The sequence below is a fragment of the Pygocentrus nattereri genome, chromosome 10, assembly GCF_015220715.1.
Source record: "Pygocentrus nattereri isolate fPygNat1 chromosome 10, fPygNat1.pri, whole genome shotgun sequence".
NCBI lineage: Eukaryota > Metazoa > Chordata > Actinopteri > Characiformes > Serrasalmidae > Pygocentrus > Pygocentrus nattereri.
Window position 1 is genome coordinate 32,704,199 of NC_051220.1, and position 25,654 is coordinate 32,729,852.

At 38.4% G+C, this 25,654-nt stretch overlaps 2 protein-coding genes across 5 annotated transcripts; one reads left to right on the forward strand and one right to left on the reverse strand.

Annotated features, from left to right (window-relative positions):
• Positions 1-44: 44 nt before the first annotated feature.
• fcf1 (FCF1 rRNA-processing protein) lies at positions 45-4,168 on the reverse strand. Of its 2 annotated transcripts, none has more exons than XM_017690824.2 (8): positions 3,115-3,184; positions 2,823-2,887; positions 2,620-2,691; positions 2,375-2,523; positions 2,216-2,288; positions 1,492-1,579; positions 1,293-1,387; positions 45-652 (listed from the first exon to the last, which is right to left on the reverse strand). In XM_017690824.2, exons 1-8 carry the CDS (start codon positions 3,130-3,132, stop codon positions 604-606), a joined length of 609 nt encoding a protein of 202 aa, XP_017546313.1. In that variant the 5' UTR covers positions 3,133-3,184; the 3' UTR covers positions 45-603. The 2 variants fall into 2 exon arrangements, with proteins under 2 accessions (XP_017546313.1, XP_017546314.1); XM_017690825.2 differs by lacking the exon at positions 3,115-3,184 and adding an exon at positions 4,020-4,168 and having other exon boundaries at positions 126-652.
• On the forward strand, positions 4,123-21,659 carry arel1 (apoptosis resistant E3 ubiquitin protein ligase 1). Of its 3 annotated transcripts, none has more exons than XM_017690822.2 (22): positions 4,123-4,141; positions 5,243-5,562; positions 6,018-6,186; positions 7,207-7,427; positions 7,906-7,977; positions 8,323-8,549; positions 9,208-9,445; positions 9,902-10,071; positions 10,222-10,402; positions 11,655-11,899; positions 11,991-12,068; positions 12,152-12,293; positions 12,836-12,957; positions 13,127-13,202; positions 13,329-13,438; positions 13,659-13,838; positions 14,721-14,846; positions 15,066-15,195; positions 15,283-15,341; positions 15,525-15,614; positions 16,422-16,597; positions 18,939-21,659. In XM_017690822.2, exons 2-22 carry the CDS (start codon positions 5,415-5,417, stop codon positions 19,039-19,041), a joined length of 3,063 nt encoding a protein of 1,020 aa, XP_017546311.1. In that variant the 5' UTR covers positions 4,123-4,141; positions 5,243-5,414; the 3' UTR covers positions 19,042-21,659. The 3 variants fall into 3 exon arrangements, with proteins under 3 accessions (XP_017546311.1, XP_017546310.1, XP_017546312.1); XM_017690821.2 differs by having other exon boundaries at positions 4,137-4,273; XM_017690823.2 differs by lacking the exon at positions 4,123-4,141 and adding an exon at positions 4,217-4,341.
• Positions 21,660-25,654: the final 3,995 nt, after the last annotated feature.

A 25,654-nucleotide genomic window follows, 5' to 3' on the forward strand; every position in this document is an offset into this window, starting at 1 on the left:
ATAAGAGTAAGATCTAATTATTCACAAATTTCACGTTTCAAAAAAAAATGTTACATTTTATTTTTGCACATTGGCGACAGCATCTGCTCTGGTTTGCAACCGATAACACCTCCACCACCTCCGAGTTTCACATTTTATCATTTTATTTTACACCAAGCTCATCAAAAGACAACTCCAACTTGCGGCTTTTTTCCTAGGCAACAGTACATTCACTTTAGTGTGGGTTAAGGCTCATTGTTATTTAATGGCAGAATTTTAAAACATCAGTTATCAGTTAAATACTATTATTGTACTAAATGATATTCTGCAGTCCTCCAGATGGTCAAAGTGGGCTATAACTGTCACCATAATTTGAGACCATAGTTTACAGTCAAGTGTGTAGCATCAATTTCACACAGTTCACTGTAGATTTATTTTCTTTAAAACAAATACATAAAATAAAACAAAGGAACAACATTTTAAAAATGAAATGAAAAAGTAAGAAATAGGCAAGAAAACAACCCAATGTGCAAAATCTTTGTAGTTTGATATGCAAAGCTCTAATTTATTAAGGAATTGAAATGGAAAAAAAAAAAAAATCAAGCCAAATCAATCTTCAATAAGTTATAACCTTGGTGCTCCATAATCATCTGGCATTCTTTCAATGTTATACCTGGTGAACAAAAAAAAAGTTATAAATATTAGCAGTGGATATTTAATATAGTTCAACAGACTTTACAAGCACTATATCATTCACAACAAGATGTACAACAAAAAACAACTATAATATTTATCATCAAGGTGAAATGTACAAAGCACATGAATTGGCTAGCAGCAGCAGAGCAGCCCAGGAGGTTTACTAACAGAGCATGGAAAAAAGAATTTACAGTTTAGCAGTATATTTTATATATATATATATATATATATATATATATATATATATATATATATATATATATATATATATATATATATATATATATATATATATATATGGACTGTAACATGGCTGTTTGCAAAAATAATGCTGTTTTTTTTACATGTAAATCAGCAGTGCATAAATAGTACAACAGAGCACAGATCAATAGTGTGCTAGGCGCCCTCTACTGGCCAATGTACAAGGCTCTAATTTATGCCCTAATAATATGGTCAATATTAGCATTTTAATAATTTGGAACTTCAAGTGAAGAGAAACTGAGTCATTAGATGTAAATAAAGCAATGAACACAGGACAATATCATAATCAAAATTTTACTTCACCATAGAATTTAATCTCATATGTATATATGGGGTATGTATTGAGGATTGTTTACCTGTGATTAGATATATACATGATTGGGACACCTGGGATCTTTCGAATCCTCCTCTTCAGTTCTCTATCCACTGTGGCCACAATGTAACACTTGTGCTAATGCAAGGATGAGAAGTAAAGATATTAAATGGCACTCTTCAATTTACATAATGCCTTTGTAACTGAATCAGGTGAACAGACAGATGGCAATGCTGTATTACCTGAGTTACCCTTTGGACCAAGCAGTCATCAGCATATGTTCCCTTATGTGAGCACGGCAAGCGCTCAAAGCGGGGATCCTTGGCTATTCTACAAAGACAATACAAAAGGTGATGAAAATACCATAGAGCAAAAGGGAATTCCACAGCACTTCACATTTCTGTCTCTGCTGCCTGAAGCCAACCCCCCTTAAAGTGCGGGCTACACATTGAAGGGTAAATAATATGGAAGATTTTGAACCACAAGTTCATAATATATTTATTCATAATATATTGACAATGCATGTTCTACATTATGCAAAACTAATAAACATGTATTTATATTTTATCAATATTGCATAATGGATTATATATGTAATAAATTCATATAACAGATTTTAACAATGACTATTTTATTGTCTTGGGGTAAAGAATCATCTATATCACAAACATTCTAAGGAGTAACTCCAGGGTGCTGTCAGAAGAAAACCTTATATCTCCAATACAGTAACTTTACAGGAGAAGGTAAAAACCTACTTTACTTTCAATGTAAGTCAATGGAACCAGACGTCTTTCCAAGTCATTTTGGGACCTTTTTTTTGGTCCATTCATCTTTAAACTTACAAACAATGTAAGGGACAACAGGTATTTTTAAATTATCCCAAAAACTGGAAAACGTCAAAAATGGAGATACAAGGTTTTTTTTCCGACAACAGGGATATGCAAACAACTGAATACAGGTTGTTACCTCAAGGCAACTCTGTATTTCATCCCTAATTTCTCAAGCTCAGCCATGACACAGTCTGTGATGTGGGGAATGCCTGAATAAAAGAAACACACACACTGAATTCATATTTCATTGATTAGAACCATCTGTTAGGAAAACAAACAGATTATGAAGACTCACATTTAGCATAAAGGCAGTCCATCATGGATTGGACTACATCAAGTTTTGCCTTTATGGAGAAGTTGATGAAGTTTGTGTCCACAAGGATGTGATAAGGAGGTCCAAGTTGAGTGTTGTATTGGAAGAACATACAGGATGGGTACTTTGGCCTAGAGATTATAAAGATATTGCATTGTTGATGAGAACAATGAAATAATTACTTGATTTCCCAAATAAACTGCAGCAATCTACAAACACGTTCTTACACTTCATGTTCTTTGATTGCTGAGGGGTCTTCTTTCTTCTTTTTCTCTGTTTTCGCTCGATCCTTCGGCTTTCTTGAACATAAATTAAATTAGAGTCAGCACAGTGTCAGTGTACCACTCTGTATCCTGTTAAACTGGCTGTCTGATTTAGTTAAACAGACAGATCTCACTTTATTACTGCCTATGGTGTGATGAATACTTACAGTCTTTGATCCTTTAAGCTGATCATTCGTTTCATTGCTGCATATTTCTGCTTCTTCTGCTTCCCCTAATAGAACAGAAATGAACACATAGCACTTGACTCCCTTTATATCAAAAGGGAATTCCACCAATTTTTCAAAATTTCTGTTAGATGTGTGGTGGTGAGAGAAACCAGAAATGGCAACATCAACACAAATATAGCCATTTTATGTCCTCTCTCAAACTACACATATTCTGAATTTTTTAATGTGTTGATAATTTTAAAATACCAGTAAATCTGAAAAAAATCCTTACGTTTTCTTTGGAAGCCATTGGTGATTTTTTTTCTTATTTAAGACTTTAGCCTTTTTGAACATTACGGACCAGTTCCCCAGACCCAGATTAAGTAAATAGGTTATTTTTATTTATTGGTGAAACATCATCAGCTTAATCTATGCTTGAACCCTAAAAGATTTAGACTTTGAATCTAAATGAAAGGTGTGTTGCTAGTACTTATACTAAACAAGAGACCTGTCTAAAGTTTCAAAATTCTTAATAGTTCATTCTTCTAGAAAAAAAATATTCAACAGTGAGAGGCCTGTCCCCTCGGCCATGGTCTCACAGGAGAGAGATTTAGGGTTCCTGTTTTAAAGGACGTGGATATGGTTATTGCACTAATCCAGTGAGAGAACAGGGATAACTTTAGCTACTTGCGTTCCAACTCCTGAGTGGCGTATTTCTAAACGAGGACCAAGCTGGCTTTCTATTCGAATTTACCCGCTCCACCTTAAATATTGCAGCAGTTCCATTCTTTCGCATGAGGAATGTAACTGGCGCGCCATTTAAGGTAGAACGGGAGAGTTCCAACAAGAGGCTGGCGAATAAGAAACTAATTTCAGCTTCGTTGTTTCTAAAAACACAGGCACAGTAATCGAAGTAAATGTACAAGACAGCAGCACTAGCTTTGGCTTATGTCTGATAGGTAGCTTTAGCTATCCGTAAGTGCGCAGAGTAAGGGAAATACACGAGCGAACTAGTTAGCGTTAGTTAGCAAACAAAGCTAGCTAAGCGAGTTTAGTGCGTTTTCTGCTTGAAGCCAGCGCCCGGAATCAAACACCCAAGTTGCTACATGTCAACTGAGAAATGCCAATACATAGTCAAGCTCGGAACATATATATATAACATATATCTACATGTTATTTTCTTGGATTAAGGCTTACCATTGCTAAATTGTGTCCGGATTAAGAGCCGTTTAATAAAATCCTCGTGTGTCCATGGAAGTGACGGAACATTTGACGTCATCCATGCTCGACGTCGACGACGGCCTACAGCAGCCGCAAAGGTTCGTCCAAGTGTGTGTGTTTTGTGTGTTTGTGTTTGTGTGTGTGTGTGTGTCGGGCTTAAAGCAGACAGACCGGGTCAGAGCCTGCGGACCAGTTCGGCACTGTAGACGTCAAAAACACGCACACGCCTGGTAAAATTCAATTTATTGCGGCGTTTAAGGTTCCGACGTCCGTTTGAAGAGGTGTTGATTCTAGCTGGGTTAGTTGTCTGCTAACGTTATTTCAATGGCGCCTGAAAGGACCTAAAGACAGCTCGCAGGTTAAACGAGTTAAACGGCCGAGCAGCTGCTCTCACCATCAGTGCCGCAGACGTTTCAGAAGGGTTTGTCGGGTGTTAGGTCGGAGACGATCTGCTTATTGTGCTCGTGTATTCATTTTTTTTGTCTGTCCAGCTATGTTAGCCAAGCGCTGCTTCTGGTTCCCTTTTTCATACCAGCATGGTTTCCAGGCTTTGCTTACTGTAGTGTTTTTGTTTCACAGTTGGGAATTAGCAAGATAGAAAGTCCACACCTTTTACACCGTGTGGTGTTTAGCAATTGAATTCAGACACTGTGGGTTTTTTTGTGTGGGTAGAAGTCTAAGCTACATAAAGCAATTAGTATATCGAGTTATGTCTTACCAGACTGTGGTAGCTGTCGCTTGTATTCCATAAAGGACTTTGTCACCATTTCTCTTCCAGCTCAGTTTGGTAAATGGAGAAGGACCTACCATGTTTTTACTCACAAGGACATAAGAATGCACGCATATGCTTAGTTTGTTCAAACCAGTGAGATATGCTGTGTGATGCCAAAAGCCAATCCAATAAACATTTGTGTCTAAAATGTCAAAAATGTGCCATTAATTATGCACTGTTGTGATGCCAAGTCATTATAAGTAGTGATACTTTTCTTGGGTTGGTTCATGCATATTGAATGCATCTGGGTTACATGCTCCTACCACCCCTGTGTGCCACTTTTTAAATATTAAATTACTTTGTCAGACACTTCTTTTGTACCTCTGCAAACTGTATCGTTGCATTTATGTTTTGAAATGTCATGGAATTGTTTGTAGCTAGTGTACAACAACATAATCTTGAATTTTGTGTTATGTCTCGTCTATAGAGGTGCTGAAGTGCTTGCGATGACATGGGAAGAGTACTTAAAGGTGGTTAGGCCTACTTCTGCAAACAGCAAAACCGGAGACATCTGGAGAGCGAAAAAGAGAAAAGACCTGTCCAAATGAAGTGCACTGTTATACAAGACGGAGGTCTGAGTTAAGACTGAAGATGGTCTGATGGACCGCCGCTTCTTGCTGACCTTCATCTTTTGTTCAGTCTCGTGGATTTTCTTCTGGGAAGTGCGCTGGAAGAAAAGCAAGGAAAGTCAGATTGAAGAATGGCTGCAGGGGCATAGCCTGTTTGAGTACAAGTATTTATTTGAAGGTCAGTAAAAAAAAAAAAAAAAAAAAACAGTATTGTCTTTTCACTGCAGGAATGTTTCATTTGTATTTTATTTAATAGTGGTTTTGTTTATGGTCAAGACTTGATTGGCTGCCTTTATTACAAGAAACTGAACTCGGAGGTCATTGTTCAGATTTAGAGTAATCCATGATGTTTGGACGTTCCCCAGAAACCTGAAATCGCAGTGATTACAGTCCTATTCTATATTCATTTGCAAGGTGGCCCAAATCACTGCTGTTTTTCAGACTGAGAGCTGTGGCAGTGAAAGTATTTCATATAACAAGTGAATGGACAAAAGGCTATACTAAAGAACAGTTCGTCAATTTGGTGGCTAGGTTTAGGCTTGTCTAGCACAGTAGCTGTTCAAGCAACGATAAATATAATGTTACTTTGCCTTATCTTCAGCCATGTTTGCAACTTATTCTGTCTGTGTATAGATGTCCAGTCTCTGGAAGAGTTGAGTCTTGGTGTGTTGGCTCGTTTGAAGGAGGTGGTAAAGGATCACCGGCGCTGGAGGGACATCACTGAAGCTCACATCCATCTGCTCCGAGACTTTGCCTTTCAGGAGTGGCTGTGCTCCCAGAGCCTGGAGCACTACTACCACACGTAAGTACATAAATGCACCGTTTCTATCATGAATGAAGCAGAACTTGATTGAGAATAATTTTAGCCAGCCTCATCCATTCAGAGAAGGTGGTTAGGATCTTTGAAGATTGAATGATTTTGTTCACACTATTACCAGGAATGGGCAGGATATTACTGTTTTATGCCCTTCAGTCCACCAGGAGGCAGTAGGGGTTTTATGTGCTTGAACTGAATGCCATTGAGCTCTGGCAGCTGCAGTGAAGAGGGGGTCATTGCAGCAGTCTTCTTTAAGGGTTGTTACACACAAAAGCAATACGTATTGAACCTCTGCAATGCTGCAATATGTACTAAAGATGTTCTTATTGCTAGGATACACACTTCATGAATAGGCTGACATTTTTAGCAATAAGGTGGACCTTAACAGCACAGTTTATGCATTATCGTAGTTAGTTAAGAAGATTTTGTTTGATAGTTTCATTTAATTAAATGCAAAATAAAGATTGAGTTAATTCCACACGTAATTTTCAGTTCATTTATGCTTTAATAAGCCCAAACTGACTCTTGTTCTTATTCTCATGTGGTAAATGCAATTTATTCTGCAAAATACTTTTATTTCTAATTGTCTAAGTATGTGTTCCTCATTGAGATCTTAGAGTGCTTAGAGTGCTTGGTACTGCACTGCTTTTCTCACACAATACAGGTCTTTCCTGTTTATCCTGTGCATTACATATTGTTGTGTCTTTAAATATGTCAGCTATGATGTGGTGTGTCTCAGCTGAAATTATGTTACATAATCTGTAAATGTGTCATCAGTGAAAGCACTGATGTTTATACTCGGTCAGCAGTGGCACTATTTACTTGATAAGTATTCAGCTTGATAAAATGTTATCAGTATTTATGGTACATGCTGGTGCTTAAGATTTATTAACCTTATTATATGATTATGTTTGTATTGTATTTGTTGAATAAGAAGATTTACTTTTAAAGTGAATGGAGTTGTTATATAGGCTAAGCATTGCCTTGTCTTTTGTCTTTTGGCAGTCTGAAGGCCCTGGGATGCACTAATCTGGATGATTTAGCTCAGTTTGACAGCCAGCTTCAGCTTTCTTTGGCAGCCTGGGGCTATTACTACGAGGATTACATCAAACTGTCTACAGGAGTGAAGGTTCTGCAAGCTTCCAGGGGCAGCAGAGACCAGGACTACGAGATTCAGCTGGTGCACAGCCTTGCTGAGAGACGCCTTAATGAGAAGTGGTCCATTGGTGAGTGCCATCTGGAACATGTGGTATCACCTTTAGTGATATCAGAGTGGGTTGATGTTTGTGGACAAAACTGTTGTTGAATGTAATTGTCTTTTTTCAAGCTTATGTGCAGTACAGTGTTAGAAAGTAGATGAGTAAGATTACCAGACCACTGATAAAATCAAGAATGTGTGCACGTTTTGTTCTGTGGCTTATGCCGTCACTCTTGACTGGTCACACCTTCTTCTGTAGCTGTTGGGAGTAGCCGAGTTTCATGTACATTTGTGGACATTATAATGTATAGTTTCTCAGCTGAATACAGAAGTAAGTTTTGCTGTCTGTTAGAAAGCAAAGATAGCCAGGATAGTTAATGATTGTAGGTGTGAATGTGGCTAGCGTCAGAGCTTGAAATCTGTGGTTGTTTGTTCTGTTACTGTTCAGGGTAGCACTGTTTTGCTTAAGGTGCTGAATTTTAATGTCTACATATTTTGTTCTTCAGCTGGAGCAGTGATATTTGGCTGTACTGTTGCACTGTGCTTTCTGATAAGGGACCTCATGTTTTACGTGATTGGTGAGTTATTTTTTCTCTTTTTTCTTTAGTTTTAAGATTTGACACATGCATACAACCGCACCTAACAGCTTGCTAACTGTTACGTGCCTTAAAAATCTCCATTCGTTTTCAAGAATGCTTAAATTTTCATTGTGATATTGACAACAAATGGTCTGTAAGTAAAACTGTTTGTGGTAAGTTAAAACCAACTTACTCAGTCTTGGGCAGCTTTTGTGATTTGCCATGAAAAACCTGAAGGGCTTGTTTCCTGGCTGTCTAAGCGCATACTTATTCTTGTTGGCATTTGCATCCAGCTAAAAAGACAACATGGTGCTCAACGGCTGCTTATGTTTCTGTCTCTTATAGGTGGGATAACTGTTTCCATTATTGCATTCGTCTTTACCATCAAGTTCCTATGTGAGCTCGCTGCACGGGTGGTCAGCTTTCTGCAGAATGAGGACCCTGGACGCCGCGGTGATCGCAGTATTTACGACTATGTGCGAGGGAACTATCTGGACCCACGCTCCTGTAAAGTCTCCTGGGACTGGAAGGAGCCACAGGAAGTGGGCCAGACTATGAGCTTCCGAGTGCAGGTGTGCTCAATATTCCTTTATTGTACGTTAACATTATGTCAGAGGTGGTGATTTGTTGTAAGTTGAGTGCACTTCTAAATACTGTTCTTCACTTTGTAGCTTAACTCTCCAGGTATGGTATGATTTTGTATTGTTTGGTATATGTGTACATGTTAATAACTAGTTTTGTATTATGAAGCATTACCCTCAAGAAATTATGTTTTGCAGTCATTCCTACTAACAGCCTTTTACTGTGGTAGAATGACTTGAGAAGGACTGCTTACAACACACTTAACTGTGGTAAAATCATTGCAGCACATAGCTTTAAGTAACGTATTGCATTTGTTAAACAGGTAAGAAATGTAATATAGAATAAAATGGTCAATCAGTCAATCAGCCAATAAATGAATCAGTTGATCAGTTTTTCAACAATTCTTCCTCCAGGCAACGTGGTTCACTAATCATTGCCTATATTTTTTAGTTAAAGTCAAAGATTTTTCCTTGAACTGCTTTATAATAATTGCTAGGGAGTTTATTGGTCACATATGTTTATCAAGTATTTTACTACAGATTTGAGCATGCTGCAGCCAATCAGATTTTAGACTGGCTTTAGAATGGCTTTAGAATATAGCCGTTTTATAATGCATATTAACTCAGTGCTCTGTGTCCCTCTACCTAGCTCTTCTATAAGAATGGCCAGCCATTCCCGGCCCACAGGCCCGTGGGCTTGAGAGTGAACATAACTCACATAGAACTGGCTCTGGACATTCCTGTAACCCAGGAGGTCCTTCAGGAACCAGAGTCCAATGTAGTGAAAGTGACCTTCACTGTGCGCAAGGCTGGCCGATACGAAGTGGCTGTTAAACTTGGTGGTCTCAATGTGGCCTACAGCCCTTATTATAAAATATTCCAGCCAGGTAAGATGAACTTTATCTTCTTTTCATTCATAAAGTGCTGGTATTTATAACTACATGCAGGCATGTAGAACTATCAGCATGTGTTTTTCTCCTTTAGTCAGGGGTTTTTTGTTTCTTTTTGCAAGGTTTATAAAAAGATCTGTCTTGTTAGTTAGTTGTGTTTACAGACGTTCTGTAGTACAGTGCTAAAAGCTGGTTTTGACTTAAGTTTTATTTGGAAGATATCAATACTGTTTGCAAATATTTTTGTTGTCTGTCATGTTTACCCAGTTTTGATTGAGCTGTTTGGTTTATGTGTACATGATACCCGATTCATGCAAGGTACATGATGGAGAGCCCTTAGAAAGCAGTCTGACTCTAATTTTTGGAATCAAGTTTGTTTCTTTCTGTTGAGGTTACTGAATATTGATTACTGAATGTTTTGTCTAAATTAAACGACTTGTGTGTTCGTTATAGGGACAGTGGTGCCATCCAAAACAAAGATTGCTTACCACTTTTCCACTTTGGTGCTGACATATGGTCAACAGCACACACTGCAGATTGAGCCTCGGGATGAGTATGGCAACCCTACCAGTAACTCCGTCTCCCTTGTAGATGAAGTCAACTACAGTGTACATATTCACTCAGTAAGCGCTCTTAACAACATGAAGATTAAAAATTACATATCAATACTGTCAGTACTTCTTATTACATAAGGGGCTTACAAGGTTACATGAGACATTAGAAGTTCAGTGATGACTACTTCCTTTTCTCCCTTTCTTTCTGTTCTCCTTTAGCTGGGCACTGTGGAAGAGGACAGTGCTGAAGACTTTTATAGTACGACTGTCTCTTGTAATAAGCAGCAGTGTCAGGTTCTGTTGAGGCTCACTCTTAAAAAGAAGGGCTGCTTTCGGGCAAGAATCCGTTATAGGGACCAGCCTCTCAGCAATGGAGAGTTTGACATCATTGTGCTAAGTGGTGAGTGCTTTTTGTGTTTGGGCTGGACTTAAAATTTGTGATTTAATACCTGTGGATTAAGCAGGTTCGCCAATTACTCTGCTGTTGATGATGCCAGAGAGAAAAGCATATTTATAGCACATAGAAGAGTGGGAGAAATGACAAGTTTATTTTGATATCTGTATTATCCAATTGTTGCGATGTAAATACAGTCATTCAGAGTGGGTTGATGTAAAATGGTACACTGTAGAAAAATGTACCCACTTAGACTGTCTTTACAGTGGTGTTAATAGAGAGGCCTGGCTTGGCAAGGCTTTGTAGCTCATGATTAATTTCCATAATCATAATTAATCTTTAATTGTGATTTAAAGGTTTAATTATTTATTTTAGTTTTTTTGTTAATTATATCCTGCTTTAAAGGTATAAACCTAAAGCAGCCAAACTGGCTGATTGTCCAGGCATACTTAGCCCCCAGCTGATGACGGAAATAGCTTAAGCTCAAATAAATATAAACTCACTGCTGACATCTAAACATGTTATAGTACCAAGTCAGAACTTTTGGTGTCCCGTGATGTGTCTCAAGAAATGTTCTGCTTTCTTTTAATGACACGCATTTGCATCTCAGTGGATGAATAGATAAAAATGCACCAAGTTCACATTCTGTTTCAACTTAAACATACGATTGTGAAAAACCAGTAACTGTAAATAATATCAATCAGGCATTCATGTAATAGTTGTGATAAGCCAAGTGGAACTAGTGGGCACAATGTCTGCGGCACAAAAATGTTATTTAAACCTGCACTGTGCCTTCTGAGTTTTTATATCTGATTTTGATAATGATAAAATAGTAGTAAATCAAAAAAAAATGTTTGTTTTATTTTTCTTACAAAGCCATGCACGTACCTATCCACAAATCATGAATTTTAATAAATATATCATAGAATAAAAGCTGACCTCAGAACTATCATAATACAACATTTCATGCATCAAGCAACACATTTATAACTATTTTATGTAATAATGCAGTGAAGTAACTTTTAAAGGCATTAAACTCTTTAGATGTCTGGTTCCTGAAACCACCACTGTGAACAATTCTGACTTTGTAAGTTTCTCTAGAATGATGTTTTTCTCTGAATAACTTTGTTTACATCTTCAACATTTAAGTATGCTGAATTGAAAGGAAAAAAAAAACAACACAGTGGAATTCCCCTATAAACGTGCAGCCCTACACAAACCATGCGCTTATTTCTATTCTGTATTGTAATTGTTACAGAGAATGAGAAGAGTTGTGTGGAGAAGAATGTGTCCACTCCAGGCATTAGTATCTACTTTGAGGCCTACCTCTATGGCACTGGCAATTACAGCAGCTCCCCCTGGCAGTTCCCAGCATCCTCTTTGCTGGCGCCACAGAGACGACCGTCCATGGGTGATGATGAGGATGAGCATGACTCTCCGGTAGAGGGCCAACCAGAGAAGGTCAAGAAACCAAAAAAGGTCTACTGCTACATATCGCCAAAGGTTAGTGCCTTGTATGGAGGTTTTGTGATACCGTAAGACTTGTTTTCTTCTTTGTATTCTCATGTTTTGTCTGAATTGTATTGTATTTCAGCAACTCTCAGTGAAGGAGTTTTATCTGAAGATTATTCCATGGCGCCTTTTCACTTTTCGTGTGTGCCCAGGAACAAAGGTTTGCTCTGATTTATTCAAGCTCAAGATTTATAACGCTGGAAATGGGTGATTTTTTTCTCAATTCCTCGATTTTTCTCTTAGTTCACATACCATGGGCCGGACCCAATCCACAAGTACCTGACACTGGTGGTGGATGATGGCATTCAGCCTCCTGTAGAGCTAAGCTGCAAGGACAGAAACATCATGGCAGCCACGTTTATTCGCTTCCTTCACAAGAACATTGGTGAGTCTGACTGCTAATGTACACAAACACTGAAAAATTTGGAATCTAAACCCAAGGTTGGAATCTCTGTTTTCAGTAATAAAATACCAAGTTTGTTGTAAGTACATGTGGAAAATTAGTAGGATGCTCTAATAAATTAAGAAATTTTAGACGGGGCTAGAGTGATGAACACACCTGTGTATGACCCCATAGTGACTGAGAAAGCTGTATAGCATTGAGAATGACGTTATAATAAATTAATATATAAAATGCTTATACTTGAAAGTGCTAAATTATCACAGATAGCAGATAACTAATCGAGAAATGACCATGAGTAGATAATTACTATATATTGACTCTTAAAATAATAAAATGTCAGTGTGTTCTGTTGTTTAGCTCATAATATGTAAATCTACACCTTGTAAGTTATTATTGAATAGCATAACAATAATTAGTATGACCAGTGATTCCAAACTTTTGAAAAGTAGTCTACATATATCCAAATTCACATATATGTGTTGGTGAATATATTCATTGTTTGCATTTTTATTTTTGGATGTTAGGAGGCTCAGAAACATTTCAGGACAAGGTGAGCTTTTTCCAGCGGGAGCTCAGGCACATTCATTCCAAAAGGCCACGTACAAAGACCTGCCTGAAGATCAGCCGCCACTCAATCCTTGATACAGTGAGTGGTCTGTCCTAATGGAGCTTTTTAGCTTTTAGATTAATCCTATAAATGTGAATATTCATGATCACATGGAGTAGATGGAGAACTGACAAGCAAATTTATTTATTTATTTATTTTGGTGTGTGTGTGTGTGTGTGTGTGTGCACGCGTGTGCGCGTGTGTGCAGTCTCTTAAGGCCACCAGAAACTTTTCTATATCAGATTGGAGTAAGAACTTTGAGGTGGTCTTTCAGGATGAAGAAGGTACATCAGTGAATGCTGTTTCCTTTAACTTTTGTAATGTTTAAATAGTACAGAATGTGTTTGGTTTGTGTGTCTGTGAGGACCAGGCTCAATACAAACACAGATTGCATTGTGTATGTGTCATAGCTCTGGACTGGGGCGGTCCGAGGCGGGAGTGGTTTGAGCTTGTGTGTAAGGCTCTGTTTGACACCAATAACCAGCTCTTCACGCGCTTCAGTGACAACAACCAGGGTCTGGTATGCATTAGGCTCCCAGAGCTTTTGCTTTTTTTCCTGTCCAGCTTTTAGAGACCAACCCAGAGAGAGTACAGTAGATTTTTGTTAATATAATCTGATATTTAATCCTACTCTAAAATGATGTAGTGTGTCAGACGTGTAAGTGACTATGGGCTGATGTGTAATGTGTGATGTGAGTTATGGCTGAGGAGTGGGCATTAACTGTGTGTGTGTCTGACAGGTCCACCCTAATGCAGAGCGACCTGCCCACCTGAGGCTGAAGATGTATGAGTTTGCAGGGCGCGTGGTGGGAAAGTGCCTGTATGAGTCAGCTTTGGGAGGGGCCTACAAGCAGCTGGTGCGAGCCAGGTTCACTCGTTCCTTCCTGGCCCAGATTATTGGCCTGCGCATGAATTACAAGGTGATGCGCAGCTGTTGTGTCCATTTGCAACAAATCTATCGTGTATGCATACATATATAATATACAGGGGCAGTCATGGGCTGGAGGTTAGGGAACTGGCCCTGTGAGCAGAAGGTCGCCGGTTCGATCCCCAGCACCAAGAGTCCATGACTGAGGTGTCCTTGTTTGTGGGATTAAATTTAAATAGTCTAATTATATATATATTTCTTCCAACAGCAGCAATATGTGTGTGTGTGTGTGTGTGTGTGTGTGTGTGTGTGTGTGTGTGTGTGTATAATATAACATACATTCTGTACGTTCCGACAGCAGCGATATATCTCCATTTTTGTTGTTTTTGTAATAATTTGACAAAATGTAAAAATGCCTGTTGCATTTTATCTTGTATGCTCAATGTCTTGGCCCAAAATGACTTGGAAAAATGTCCGTTTCCACTGACTTCAATTAAAAGTCAAGTGTGTGTTTTTTTTTTTTTTTTTTGTTTTTTTTTTTTTTTTTTTTCTCCCTTCTCTTGTAAAGTTACTGTTTTGGATATACAAGATTTTGTATTCGACAGCATTGATGTATACTTTTCTTGTAGCGTCATACATCTGTTATTTGTCCTTAGAGCTTGTATTCTGCTCAAGCAGTAATGTCAGCACCTTTCTGCTTGTTAAATTTCTCAAGAGTCTCCTACATTTTTTCACAAGGCCATTCTTCTAATTCACTCCTCCTTTTCTTTTGTTTGAGCACAAGCACAGTGTTGTGGTGTTTATGTTGCTTGTATTAAATACCTAACTGCATTTGGGGCTGAATAAAACAATGTGCATTGTTTCTGACAGAAGTAATGCATGTTTATTTTATTTCGTGCATCTGACTGATTTTAATTCACTCTTGCCATGGCAGTACTTTGAGACGGATGATCCAGAGTTCTACAAAACAAAGGTCTGCTTCATTCTAAACAATGACGTGAGTGAAATGGACCTTGTTTTTGCTGAAGAGAAATACAGCAAGTCAGGACAGCTGGAAAAGGTGATATACCCTTATCTAAATTACTTTACCCTTTGCTGGCACCTACAATTTTCTGCTGTTTTAAATAAGTGCAGCTGCAGTCATATCAGTCCAGGCTGCAAGAATGGGAAGGAGAATTTAATTGCATGTAGACTTCTTTTTAAAGGGCTATGTAGATATAGCTTTGTCAGTTTGTGCATACTGTGAATGTGTCAGAAAGAATGTGATCCTTCTTTACAGGTGGTGGAGCTCATATCTGGTGGTGCCCAAATTGCTGTGACTAATGAGAATAAGATGCATTACCTGAACCTGCTGGCTCAGTATCGACTGGCCAGTCAGGTGAGGGACGAGTTGGAGCATTTCCTTAAAGGTAAGGCCTCCTCAAACACACCCTCACTCCATTGAAGCTTCACTAAATAAATATGTTCAGAGTTAACCTAGGTTTTGTAATCTTCAGGTTTGAATGAACTTGTTCCTGAGAACCTTTTGGCCATATTTGATGAAAATGAATTGGAGGTAATCCTGCCGGCATGGAATGATGATTGTTTATTGCACTTTATGTACATATGATATGAACTCTGTTCGACCTCCCCTGAAATTATGAAACAAAAAATGACTGACGTTTATTTGAGTTTGAGGTTTTGTTAAGAAGACATTGTTTAAGCCAGTTTGTTGTATATTTGTTTCTTTTGTATACAGTTGCTCATGTGTGGAACTGGAGATATTAATGTGCAGGATTTCAAAGCCCATGCTGTTATCGTTGGAGGCTCATGGCATTTTAGAGAGAAGGTGGGTGCTAAGCATCAGTTGGTACTGCACCTTTTTCAGTGCTTGTTTTCCTGTTAAAGATTAAGATGCTGTTGGTTTAAAGTGGAAAATTATGGAAAAGGTAAAATGGATAAATATAGTATTTCTTTGTGAATTTTTGTATACAGAGTGCATAATTGCTGCATCCATTTTATGTTTTAAAGGACCCACTTCCTACATGTATCTTGTCGCTGAGGTCCACCTATAAATTTAATGTGTTGTGTCAAACGCAGTTATAAATGGTTTTTACCTGACTGTTCTCCAACCTCTCTTTATCCCTCAGAACTTATCAGGCTGTTTTTGTTACTGAACATTTAAGTGCCTCATTCATAAATTGGTTTTGGGTTAAACATTTGTTGTAACTTCAGTATGAATGGACTGAACTGAACTGCTGTAGGTTGGATAGACAGATCCAACCTACAGACACACACACATATATGTGTGTGTGTGTGTTTCATGAAATCACAAAAATAGTGAATTCAAAACAGGCTGTTTTTGCAGCTTTCATGTATGTACTAAGGAGTTAATTGTACATTTTGAAACTTCAACAATGCTTGCACTATGTCAAACTTTTATGAAAAATAAACAAATAAATAGAAGAAACATTTCCCATTATATGGACCTTTTATTTGTCCTTCTTGTAATTTAAGTATGGAAAACATCATATTGAGCAGTGAAAGCACCGAGCCAGTCAGCAGAGGGGGCTGAGTGCCTTTTAAAATACACACCCTCTTCTTCTGTATTGATCTGAATTTGACACTAGTGCATTTGTATGGCTGTGTTTTGTAGGTAATGAAGTGGTTCTGGGCTGTGGTGTCCTCCTTCACTCAGGAAGAGCTGGCACGTCTCCTGCAGTTCACCACCGGCTCATCTCAGCTCCCCCCAGGGGGCTTTAACACACTCTGCCCCTCCTTCCAGATCATAGCAGCCCCCACACACAGCACTCTGCCAACCGCACACACCTGGTGAGTACACATACTCAAGTACTCCTACTCATTCTTACACACAATCCATCTGTATGAAACATAATGCCTCATCATGTTTCAGTCTACAGCTGGGTTCTAATTTATTTGAACTTCTGTAGAACAGTTGTTCCTGATCCTGGTGTACCCCTGAACTGCATATTTTGGTGTTTTCCCACCTCCAACATACTCTAACTAACAAAGCAGCTATTTAACCATTTAAATTATATGCTTATTAGTGGCTACATTACATGCATCCTTTATTTTTATTATACTAATTGAGAGTTTGATCCCTGGTGATGCTACAGCCAAGTCCAAGAGAGCACAATTGGCCTTGCTCTCTCTGAGTGGGTGGGATGCCCCCCTTCTCCTCTCATCACTCAACGCAATGCTAGTCAGCGCAGGCATCTGTTAACTGACCTAATGGATGTGGTGGTTGGTGCTTTCCTCTGAGCGCGTTCAGCTGTCCAATGGAAGCGGTGGCGCTCCTAGCATTGATAGCATTGTGTAAATACAGGAGTCCCAACTAGTGGGTGTAATTGAAGACGACTAAATTGGGGAGAAAGTCGGTTAAAAAATAAAAAAAAACCAAACTTGAAAATAAAAGTAATAGCTGATTGCAAGATGTCGTGTGCACCTTTTAATAACCTTTGGTAAAATTACCATTACTTTTGAATCATTCACAATTGGAATCATGGTGACGATGCCGACATGTCAGTCAAGCGAACCGAAACTAAATACCGGACGTTTGTGATATTCCGCCCGAACATTTTTTTAAGTCTCAAAAATTATATACGTTAATTAAATTAATTATTTTCAAAAGCTGAGCCGCATCAGAGCCTGCGGCTCCGGAGCCGCGGGTTGCCGACCCCTGGCCTAGTGATCTGACCATAGGATCTGACACTTCTCTTGATCTGACATGCGCAGGTTTCACTGTAACCAACACCAAGGCCTAGCCTACTAGCCATTAAGCCAGTCAGAAACAGGGCGGGCGGGACTTGCTTTGACCAAACAAATTGATAGATTCAGTAGGAAATCCCAGGAAATACACGTGCAAATTTTTTTCCACTGTCAACGCCGAAACGTATAAACTCAGCCATGGAACGCAACTATATTAATCCTGGGGAAAATGGAACTGAATAGTAATTTTAGGGCTGTAGTATTATTTATGAGTTTGTTGCACTGTAACTGTTTCAAAATATTTAAAATAAATGGTGCATAGTTTGCTATTATATTTTTAAAAGAAATGAATGTGTCATGTTATTTAGTCAATGGTTAGGCTACTAATCAATTCCTAGTTTACTTTGGAGTATTGTTATTGCCACCTGCTGACCGTTCTTGGTATGGCTGTAGTATCTGTAGTCTCCTATACTATAGAAGCAATAAGGTATGTGACTAGTTAAAAACAGGTATGGATTCCTGAACAGGCCTGCTAGTCCCAAGAGTTCTGGTAATCTGCACAAGCTTCTGAAATATAGGCTTATATTAGGTTTGTTTATCTCATGTCTGAATGTTGTTCATGTATTTCAACAAAATTCAACACAATCTATCACTGAAGGGACTAATTCAAAAGCAAAAATTCTTTGACAGTAATGAAGATCAGGGTTATACATAGACATATATCTGCGCCCAGGGGCCAACAAGTTATGTGTTAAGTGTGTCGCATACATAGCACCCCCACCCTGCTCACCTCCCGAGCAGAGAAAAAAAGTTCAGGCTCAGGAATTTTTCCCACTATCACCCCTGCATTTAGATATTAATCTTAAGGATTACTACCATGAAACCTCTGTGTAAGTAATGTAGTCTTGCTATTTTGATGTTTGTGTAGTTGATGCTTTGATTTTGCATTTGGTATCAAGATACAACCAATTATCTTCCCACTCACAGCACAACAGCTGTGCATTAATTTGTGGCCTGTTGCTGCTATTCTTCCATATAGAACACATAGGAACATGTTATACAGTGAGCTGTAGACACCGATCTCCCAATTAACTCCTGCCTCCTGATTAAATAAACACATTGCATAGGCCAGATTAATTTGCATAAAGTTTAGCTCTGCTCACTTTTTTCAATGCATGGTACCCCCAAAGTCCATGCTCTGCACCCATCATACACTGAACAGCCACATCTGACAACACTTCCCATAGAAATGGAATAGGACCTGGTCCGATGCATTTTCACCATTTGAAGTTGAATCTTATAGCAGGGCAAACGGTAAAATATGCAGAATGTTAAAATATGCGGAACAGGACAAGGTTTAAGAAGGTCTGCATTGGATCTGTTGGTGCTCAACCGCTTCGTGTTAATCGTCATCTTTTTTTTTTTATTTCTGGTTCGTTTTCAGTTTTAACCAGTTGTGCCTCCCTACCTATGACTCCTATGAGGAGCTGCACAAACTGCTGAAGCTGGCCATCAGTGAGGGCAGTGAGGGCTTCGGCATGCTCTGACCGCATGCTGGCTCTGTCTTTTGGATACACTGGGGAAGTCTCTCTGTCTATTTCTTTCTCTTTCTCTCTCACTTTTTCTTTCCCTCTCTTGACCGGGTGAGCTGCTGTATATGAGCCAATGCACCTTTTGCCTCCAATAACAGACCTCTAAGCTTAAGCTCACCTGGACATCCAGATTTTCTCTTTTAAGCAGGACCTTCAAAGAGGACATTATACATGATCCTGAGATGCCTTTGGCTAATTCCACTGGATGCTGGAACTCTGTAAATATGTAAACATTTTCTTTTTTGTATTGTTTAAAAAAATGAGAGCTATGTTGAGTTTTATTCTAGGTAGTTCATTTGCTTCATTTTATGTGTGAGTTAGCACATTCATTAAATATGAGGGCCCGTGTAAGCTTATATTACATTTACAAAGTTAACAAAGCTGGGAACATTCAAATGGAGTGTAGCAGCATATAAGACGTGTGTTTCTACTACACACTCACTGCACTTTGGCCTTAACTGTTCAGGGAAGGTTATTATGTGTATATATTGCTGTTAATTATTTTTGCAAATGGTGTATGTAGGAGATGTAGATGTTTTCATTTGTTTATGAATCTTTTTTTCATTTGATATTTAAGCAGAATGGACTGTTTTTGTGTGAACAAAACAAACCTTTCAGTCACACATTTAATTTCTGCATTTTCTGTTTGTGTTTTGAGTTATTTTGTAAGAAAATACATGACTGAGGTGGTTATTAAATTGTCATTTGACCAGCAGCAGCCTGACAGATGAACCATTGAGCAATCTTAGTCGTTACTTCTCTTAGTAGCCTGCTTTCTTGCAGCCTCCTACTGGGACTAGGAGGGAGACTGTGCTAAACTGATTTAGGTTGAGCTTAGGTGTTTTTTCTGTGTAGTCACCATTGCAACTTGATGATGCACATAATGATCTGGAGCACTGGATCGGAAAAGAGCATGTCCTCTTTTCTCCAGTGTTGATTTCAAGTCTCTGGGCAGCATCTATGCATTTTTATTAACCAGTCCTATAAACAAAGAAATATTGTTTCTGTAAGATGTACAGGACAAAACTGCATCAGGACAAGGGATGTTATACTGTGATGCAAAGGGTTTAAAATTTGTTCTGAGCTTTTGAGCTTTATTTTGTTATTTATAATCTTATTTATTTAAACGTATTTTACGTTTTTCCACCGACCAAAATGTCACGGTATGCTTGTGTTCTTGATAGGTGCTAAGTTAAATGAGAAGCTGTGAGCCAGATGACTGTTTATTTAGTTTGCATGTTTTGCATCTATCCATTTGTTATAAGCACTTATTTCCAATACTTAAATGATTAATTTCTAATGTTCATAATATGTCATATTAATAATATAGCACTGCATTGAGCTTTTTTTTTTCTACCATTCATTTTTTTCCATTGTTCATTGTGTGTTTATATCAGAGGTGTTTTTTTTTTTTTTTTTTTTTTTAATTAGGTCATAAGAGAACCCATCAAAGCCAGCCAGAGATTTACTCTTATACCTCTTTGTTGAAGTGTTTGTACATGAGCGCTGGTACTGTTGTAACATCAGACAGAATTGCATCCAAAGACTGATCCTAGAGCTGAACAATAATGATGGGAGTAAGCTTTGTTCCACCTTGTAACTCGGTTACAGCTTCTCATGTGAGTGGAACGTATTCAGTACACCTTGTGTTACATGTTATGTGGGCACTCATTTGCAAAGCCTACACTGTTGTCAAATGTGTCTTAGCATATACTGTACATGCTATTTAACCTTACTGCAAGGCAGAAACACAGTTGCTGTCCAGCTCAATAATCTATAGAGAATTATCTCATACAGAGTATTTTAACCTTATATCCTGAAAGAACATATTACGTGACACTGCTAAACTCAGAGTATACACTATTGGCCTGCAGTCATCTCCACCCTTTAATGCCATCAGGAAGCTCCTCATATGATCTCACTTTAGGGATGGTGCACTTTGACCCCGAACAGACAAGTGGCGTGTTCAGCCTGCAGATTTTCCACTTAGTCCAGCCGAAGAGCCTGCAGGGTGTGGTTGGACTGAGAATGAAATCACAGCATATGGTTCTTGCTGTGCATGATGGCCAAGACTTATCATGGTCACCTTATTTAAAAACACGGTGGCTAAACAGCACTGCAGCACTGTCACTGTCACATTGGGCGCATACTAGGAATGTTATTTCGTTGCTACAAGCCATTCTCAAGGGATAAGAAATACACAAGGGTAACATTTATCACAGCTTCAAGCAGTTCTGACTATGTTCTGGTATTTTTGCTTCTTTTTAAGTACGAAAGTGTTTAAAGGTTTGGGAATATTATGATAACTTGCCTAAGATGTTGTTTTTTTTTTTTTTTGTCTGAAACTGAAGTTGAAGAGCAGTTTCGGATTTGAATTTGATGTGTATATACTGTAATATACTAGCTGATGGCTTAAGATTTGATTGATGTGGGTTTTTTCTGCGTGAAGAGGGAGGCTGTGCTACTCTCACCTGCAGTGTGAATGTCTCTGGGTTTTCAGCACACTTCTGTTGGCTACATCAGTTCCTCTTTCATTTATGTGACAAAATAAAAAAAAAAATGGGGCAACTTTATCAGTCTTATCAATCAGTTAATTGTGCCTTGATATGTTTGGTCTTGTTTGAATTTGATTTACACTGACTTCTGACTTCTTCAGCTAATTCATTAACATTCAATTCTATGCAAAAGTCTCAGACCTCCCTTTATTTCCACTCAAAACAGCTATTGTATTAAGCATTAATACAAGTAAACATTAAGTCAAACAAAGAACGTGCTCAGCAACAGACCGGCCAGTACTGAATGTGTTTGGGATTACTTGGATCACAGGAAGTGTAACATTCATCCAACTTGTAAGACAACTTGAAGTGTGGAAAACTATCCCTGCAGACTTCTTTGAAAAACTGAAAGCAAGTCAACTGAAAAGATTTAAAGCTCTAATAAAGGCAAAGGGTTATCTCTGACTTTTGCATAATATTCTGTATTAGAAGGTACATCAGAATAAACATCAGTGTGGTGTATATACTGTAGATAGTTGTTTTTTTTAGCCTTTACATGTCTTCACTGTCTGCACAGTCTGACATCAATGAAAAATACTGCATTAGTTATGCTTCATTCTGCACTTGTTCCTGTTCAAAGTAAACTTTATTTTAAGGTCCAAAGACATGAGGAAAAACTACAACTACATAAAAGCAAAACGCAGTTCCATTTATGAGCATAACAAGCTAGAATATTGACTAGTGCTTTGTTCATTAACCTTGCTGTTGGTGGAACCGGAGAGTACACTCTCAGAAATAAAGGTCCAAAACGGTCACTGAGGCAGTACCCCTCTTGTCACTGGAGTGGTACCCTCAAGGGAACATGACTGTACTATAATCCATTGAAATTATATTTTCTCAGCTGTATTAATTCCACACACCCCATCTCATCTCCAGGCTTTTTGTTTTATTGCTGTTTTAAAACATGAGGTTATGAACAGGTACAGATATGTACTTTTCAACTAATTTCAGGTGCAAAATTGGACCTCAAAACCACTGCTGTACCTTTGAGGGTACATTTACATTGTACCTTCATGAGTGAAAAATGTACCGCCGAGTACCTTTATTTCTAACAAGGTATGAGAGAATGGTTTATATTTGAATGAGGCAAACACAGCAGGGAATGATTTGCTGTATTTGTCTATATGGAAATGTTACCAACTCTGCCTAGAGACATCGAGGCCCATCAGGACGCCACAGCACAGTGACTGATATCTAACAGTTTGAATGTACAAAAAACTCAGATTTTCCAGTGGAAATCTACATCTTGCGCTGGAAAGAAATGTCTGCTCCTCATCAGATGGAGCAGATTACTCCCTGAAAAGACCATAAGGGTCATCCTTTTTCCAGAGTGCCATTCATCTTTTACTTTGAGAATTTCCACTTGTTATCTAGTAAGAGAAAGTTAGATCTACATACAGAAGAGTTACACCAGAGGCTTTCTGAATGAAACAAAAGATTTTCCCAGTGCAAAAATACAATTGAAATATTTGACTGAAATGCAAAAGCACGAAAATATCAAAGTAGAAACTTTGGCTTCCACAACATGAGGGCCTTTGTGTTGGGTTGTGGCAGGTGCAATGCTTTCTCTGGACTCAAGAGGGCAGTTGTTGTGCATCAGAGACAGACACGCTCCTGCTTTTCAGTGGCCTGCTGCTCACACGGTTCTCACTTATCTAATAATGATGGGGCTTTCCTGTCAAGGGCAAACTCTCCACACCCCAGACCCACACCAACACATTCACATAGCAGTTTAAGACATTGACAGTAAATCCTCGACTCATTCATCTTGTGAGTTGGAATCAACAGTGAGTCGCCATTACTCACTGTACAAATTAGATTTGTTTGGAGCGCGGCCGCTGCCGGGTGATAGTTTAATGAGTTCAGTAAAATTCTCAGGAATGTTTTCCACCTCTCCAGTTTAGGAATGTTTTTTTTTATCACTTAAATTTGAACCATTAACTTTATATATGATTTTTATTAGTTCTGTGGGTCTAGCATGTGTTTTGTCTACATGTATTCTGCTTTTGGATACATGCACAGTCTTTGTTGCTTTACAGATACTTAATACATTAAGGACTAGCCAAGTCTGTTTTAAGAGAAACACATTTTTGCCTTTTGTGATGTCACTCAAACCAGCCAGGCTGCAATTTTTAAGCCATTTTTAATTATTCTTATTTATTACAACTTTGCCTGATGTTTAATATAACACCCCTTGTGATGTCACTCAAAGCTTTTACGTGAATAAACCACCTTCTAGTGTTTTTTGGGCAAAACCTGTTCTTCTTACTGAGGAAGACACTTTATTGAACATTAAGCAGAGAGTTGCCAAAAATACCCAAATTTCAAGATTTTAAATATTCAAGAAAGTAAGGGGTCCTGAATCAGGGGTGTAACTTGGGCCTTGGAATTGTATGTGCTTTGTAAACATTGTAAATAGGTGTCAAGAAGAACAAAATCTTCAGGCACTCAGTCATTAGCCAGTATTCACAGTCCTATGCTGTCACCTTGTTATAATAACTAATGTTATGCCAGCCAGTTAAATGTGAGGTCATCAATTGTGTGTCGTGTTTAATACTTGAAACTGTTTTCCTCCATGACTATAATTATGTTTGGGGAATTTACTAACAATTTAGCTATAAGGAATTAGCTAGCTGGTGGTCACCATCCTCACTATAATGATGCTTTAGGGCTTTAAAGTGCCAAAGAACCTAAATATCAAGGTTAATTTTGGTCTTATAGGCACACAATATACCTATACAAAGTATGTCCTATAAATAACTTTCAAATGCCCCTAAAAGGCCAATGAATTTTGCCAGTATACTTCTCTATAGATGTAAAGTCCTTACTTGTGTAGTGCACAAGTAAGCAGTATCCTCACCAATCACAAGGCTGATGAGGGTTGTCCCATCCACACAGCTTTAATTTGAATTCTTTTGTGTTCTTTCTGTTCAAGAGGATCTTACCGCAGGAAAGCTAACAATACACAAAAGCTAAACTGCCACTTTTACTGTCCTATCAAGAATATTGATTTGTCCATTAATAGGTTACTTGGCCACATCAGCACTGCTTGGACAGATATCCAGCAGTAACATGGATAAGAACCTTTCACTCTTTAAGATGCCGCCATATAACATCTGGACAGTGTTTTTAGTTAATATAGTGGGGATAATCTGCAACATGACATGTATATGTAGCCCAGAGAGGTCTTAGAAAGAGCTGATAAGCAATTTTAAGCCACATTTTATTATATTTTTCTTTTTTTATTATTATTATTTATTCAAACTTTGCTTGATGTTTAAAATAACGCCAATTTAAGTAACACACAAAGGTCCGACAATGCCTAATTCTTACTCCGCCACTGCCAGGGTTTGGATGTAATGGGATACAAGAATGGAGAATGTGTATTCAGAATACAGCAACTAGGTTCCTGTATTCAGTCCAAGTTACATTCGATAAATGCCATATTCAGAATGCATGTACCTTTTATATTTTTAGGGGAACATTTGTAGAATTCATACCCACTGAATTTAAAAAGTATGTACCATCTTTAGAAGAAACATCAGTGGTTGTTTATTAACTATTTTTAAATCAGGGTGCAGAATGTAAAGACTAAAGAAGAACTCAACATGTGGCTTCTTTACAAATATTCATCCTGTTTCTGCTAAAGCTTGAGTGAACTGATAAATCCATATGATGAACAAATTGTTAATCTCAGTGTTACTGAGCTCTGCTAAAACCTGAGTAGACTGATAAATCAATGTGATGATTAGTTATTAGTTAAGAGAGGAGCTGAGCTGTCAACTGATCACCACCTGGTGGTGAGTTGGATCAGGTGGTGGGGGAAGATGCCAGTCAGACCAGGCAAACCCAAACGTATAGTGAGGGTTTGCTGGGAACGTCTGGCAGAAGAACCTGTCAGATTGATCTTCAACTCACACCTCCGTCAGAACTTCGACCAGATATCGGGGGAGGTGGGGGACATTGACTCAGAATGGGCCATGTTCCGCTCCTCCATTGTTGAAGCGGCTGAC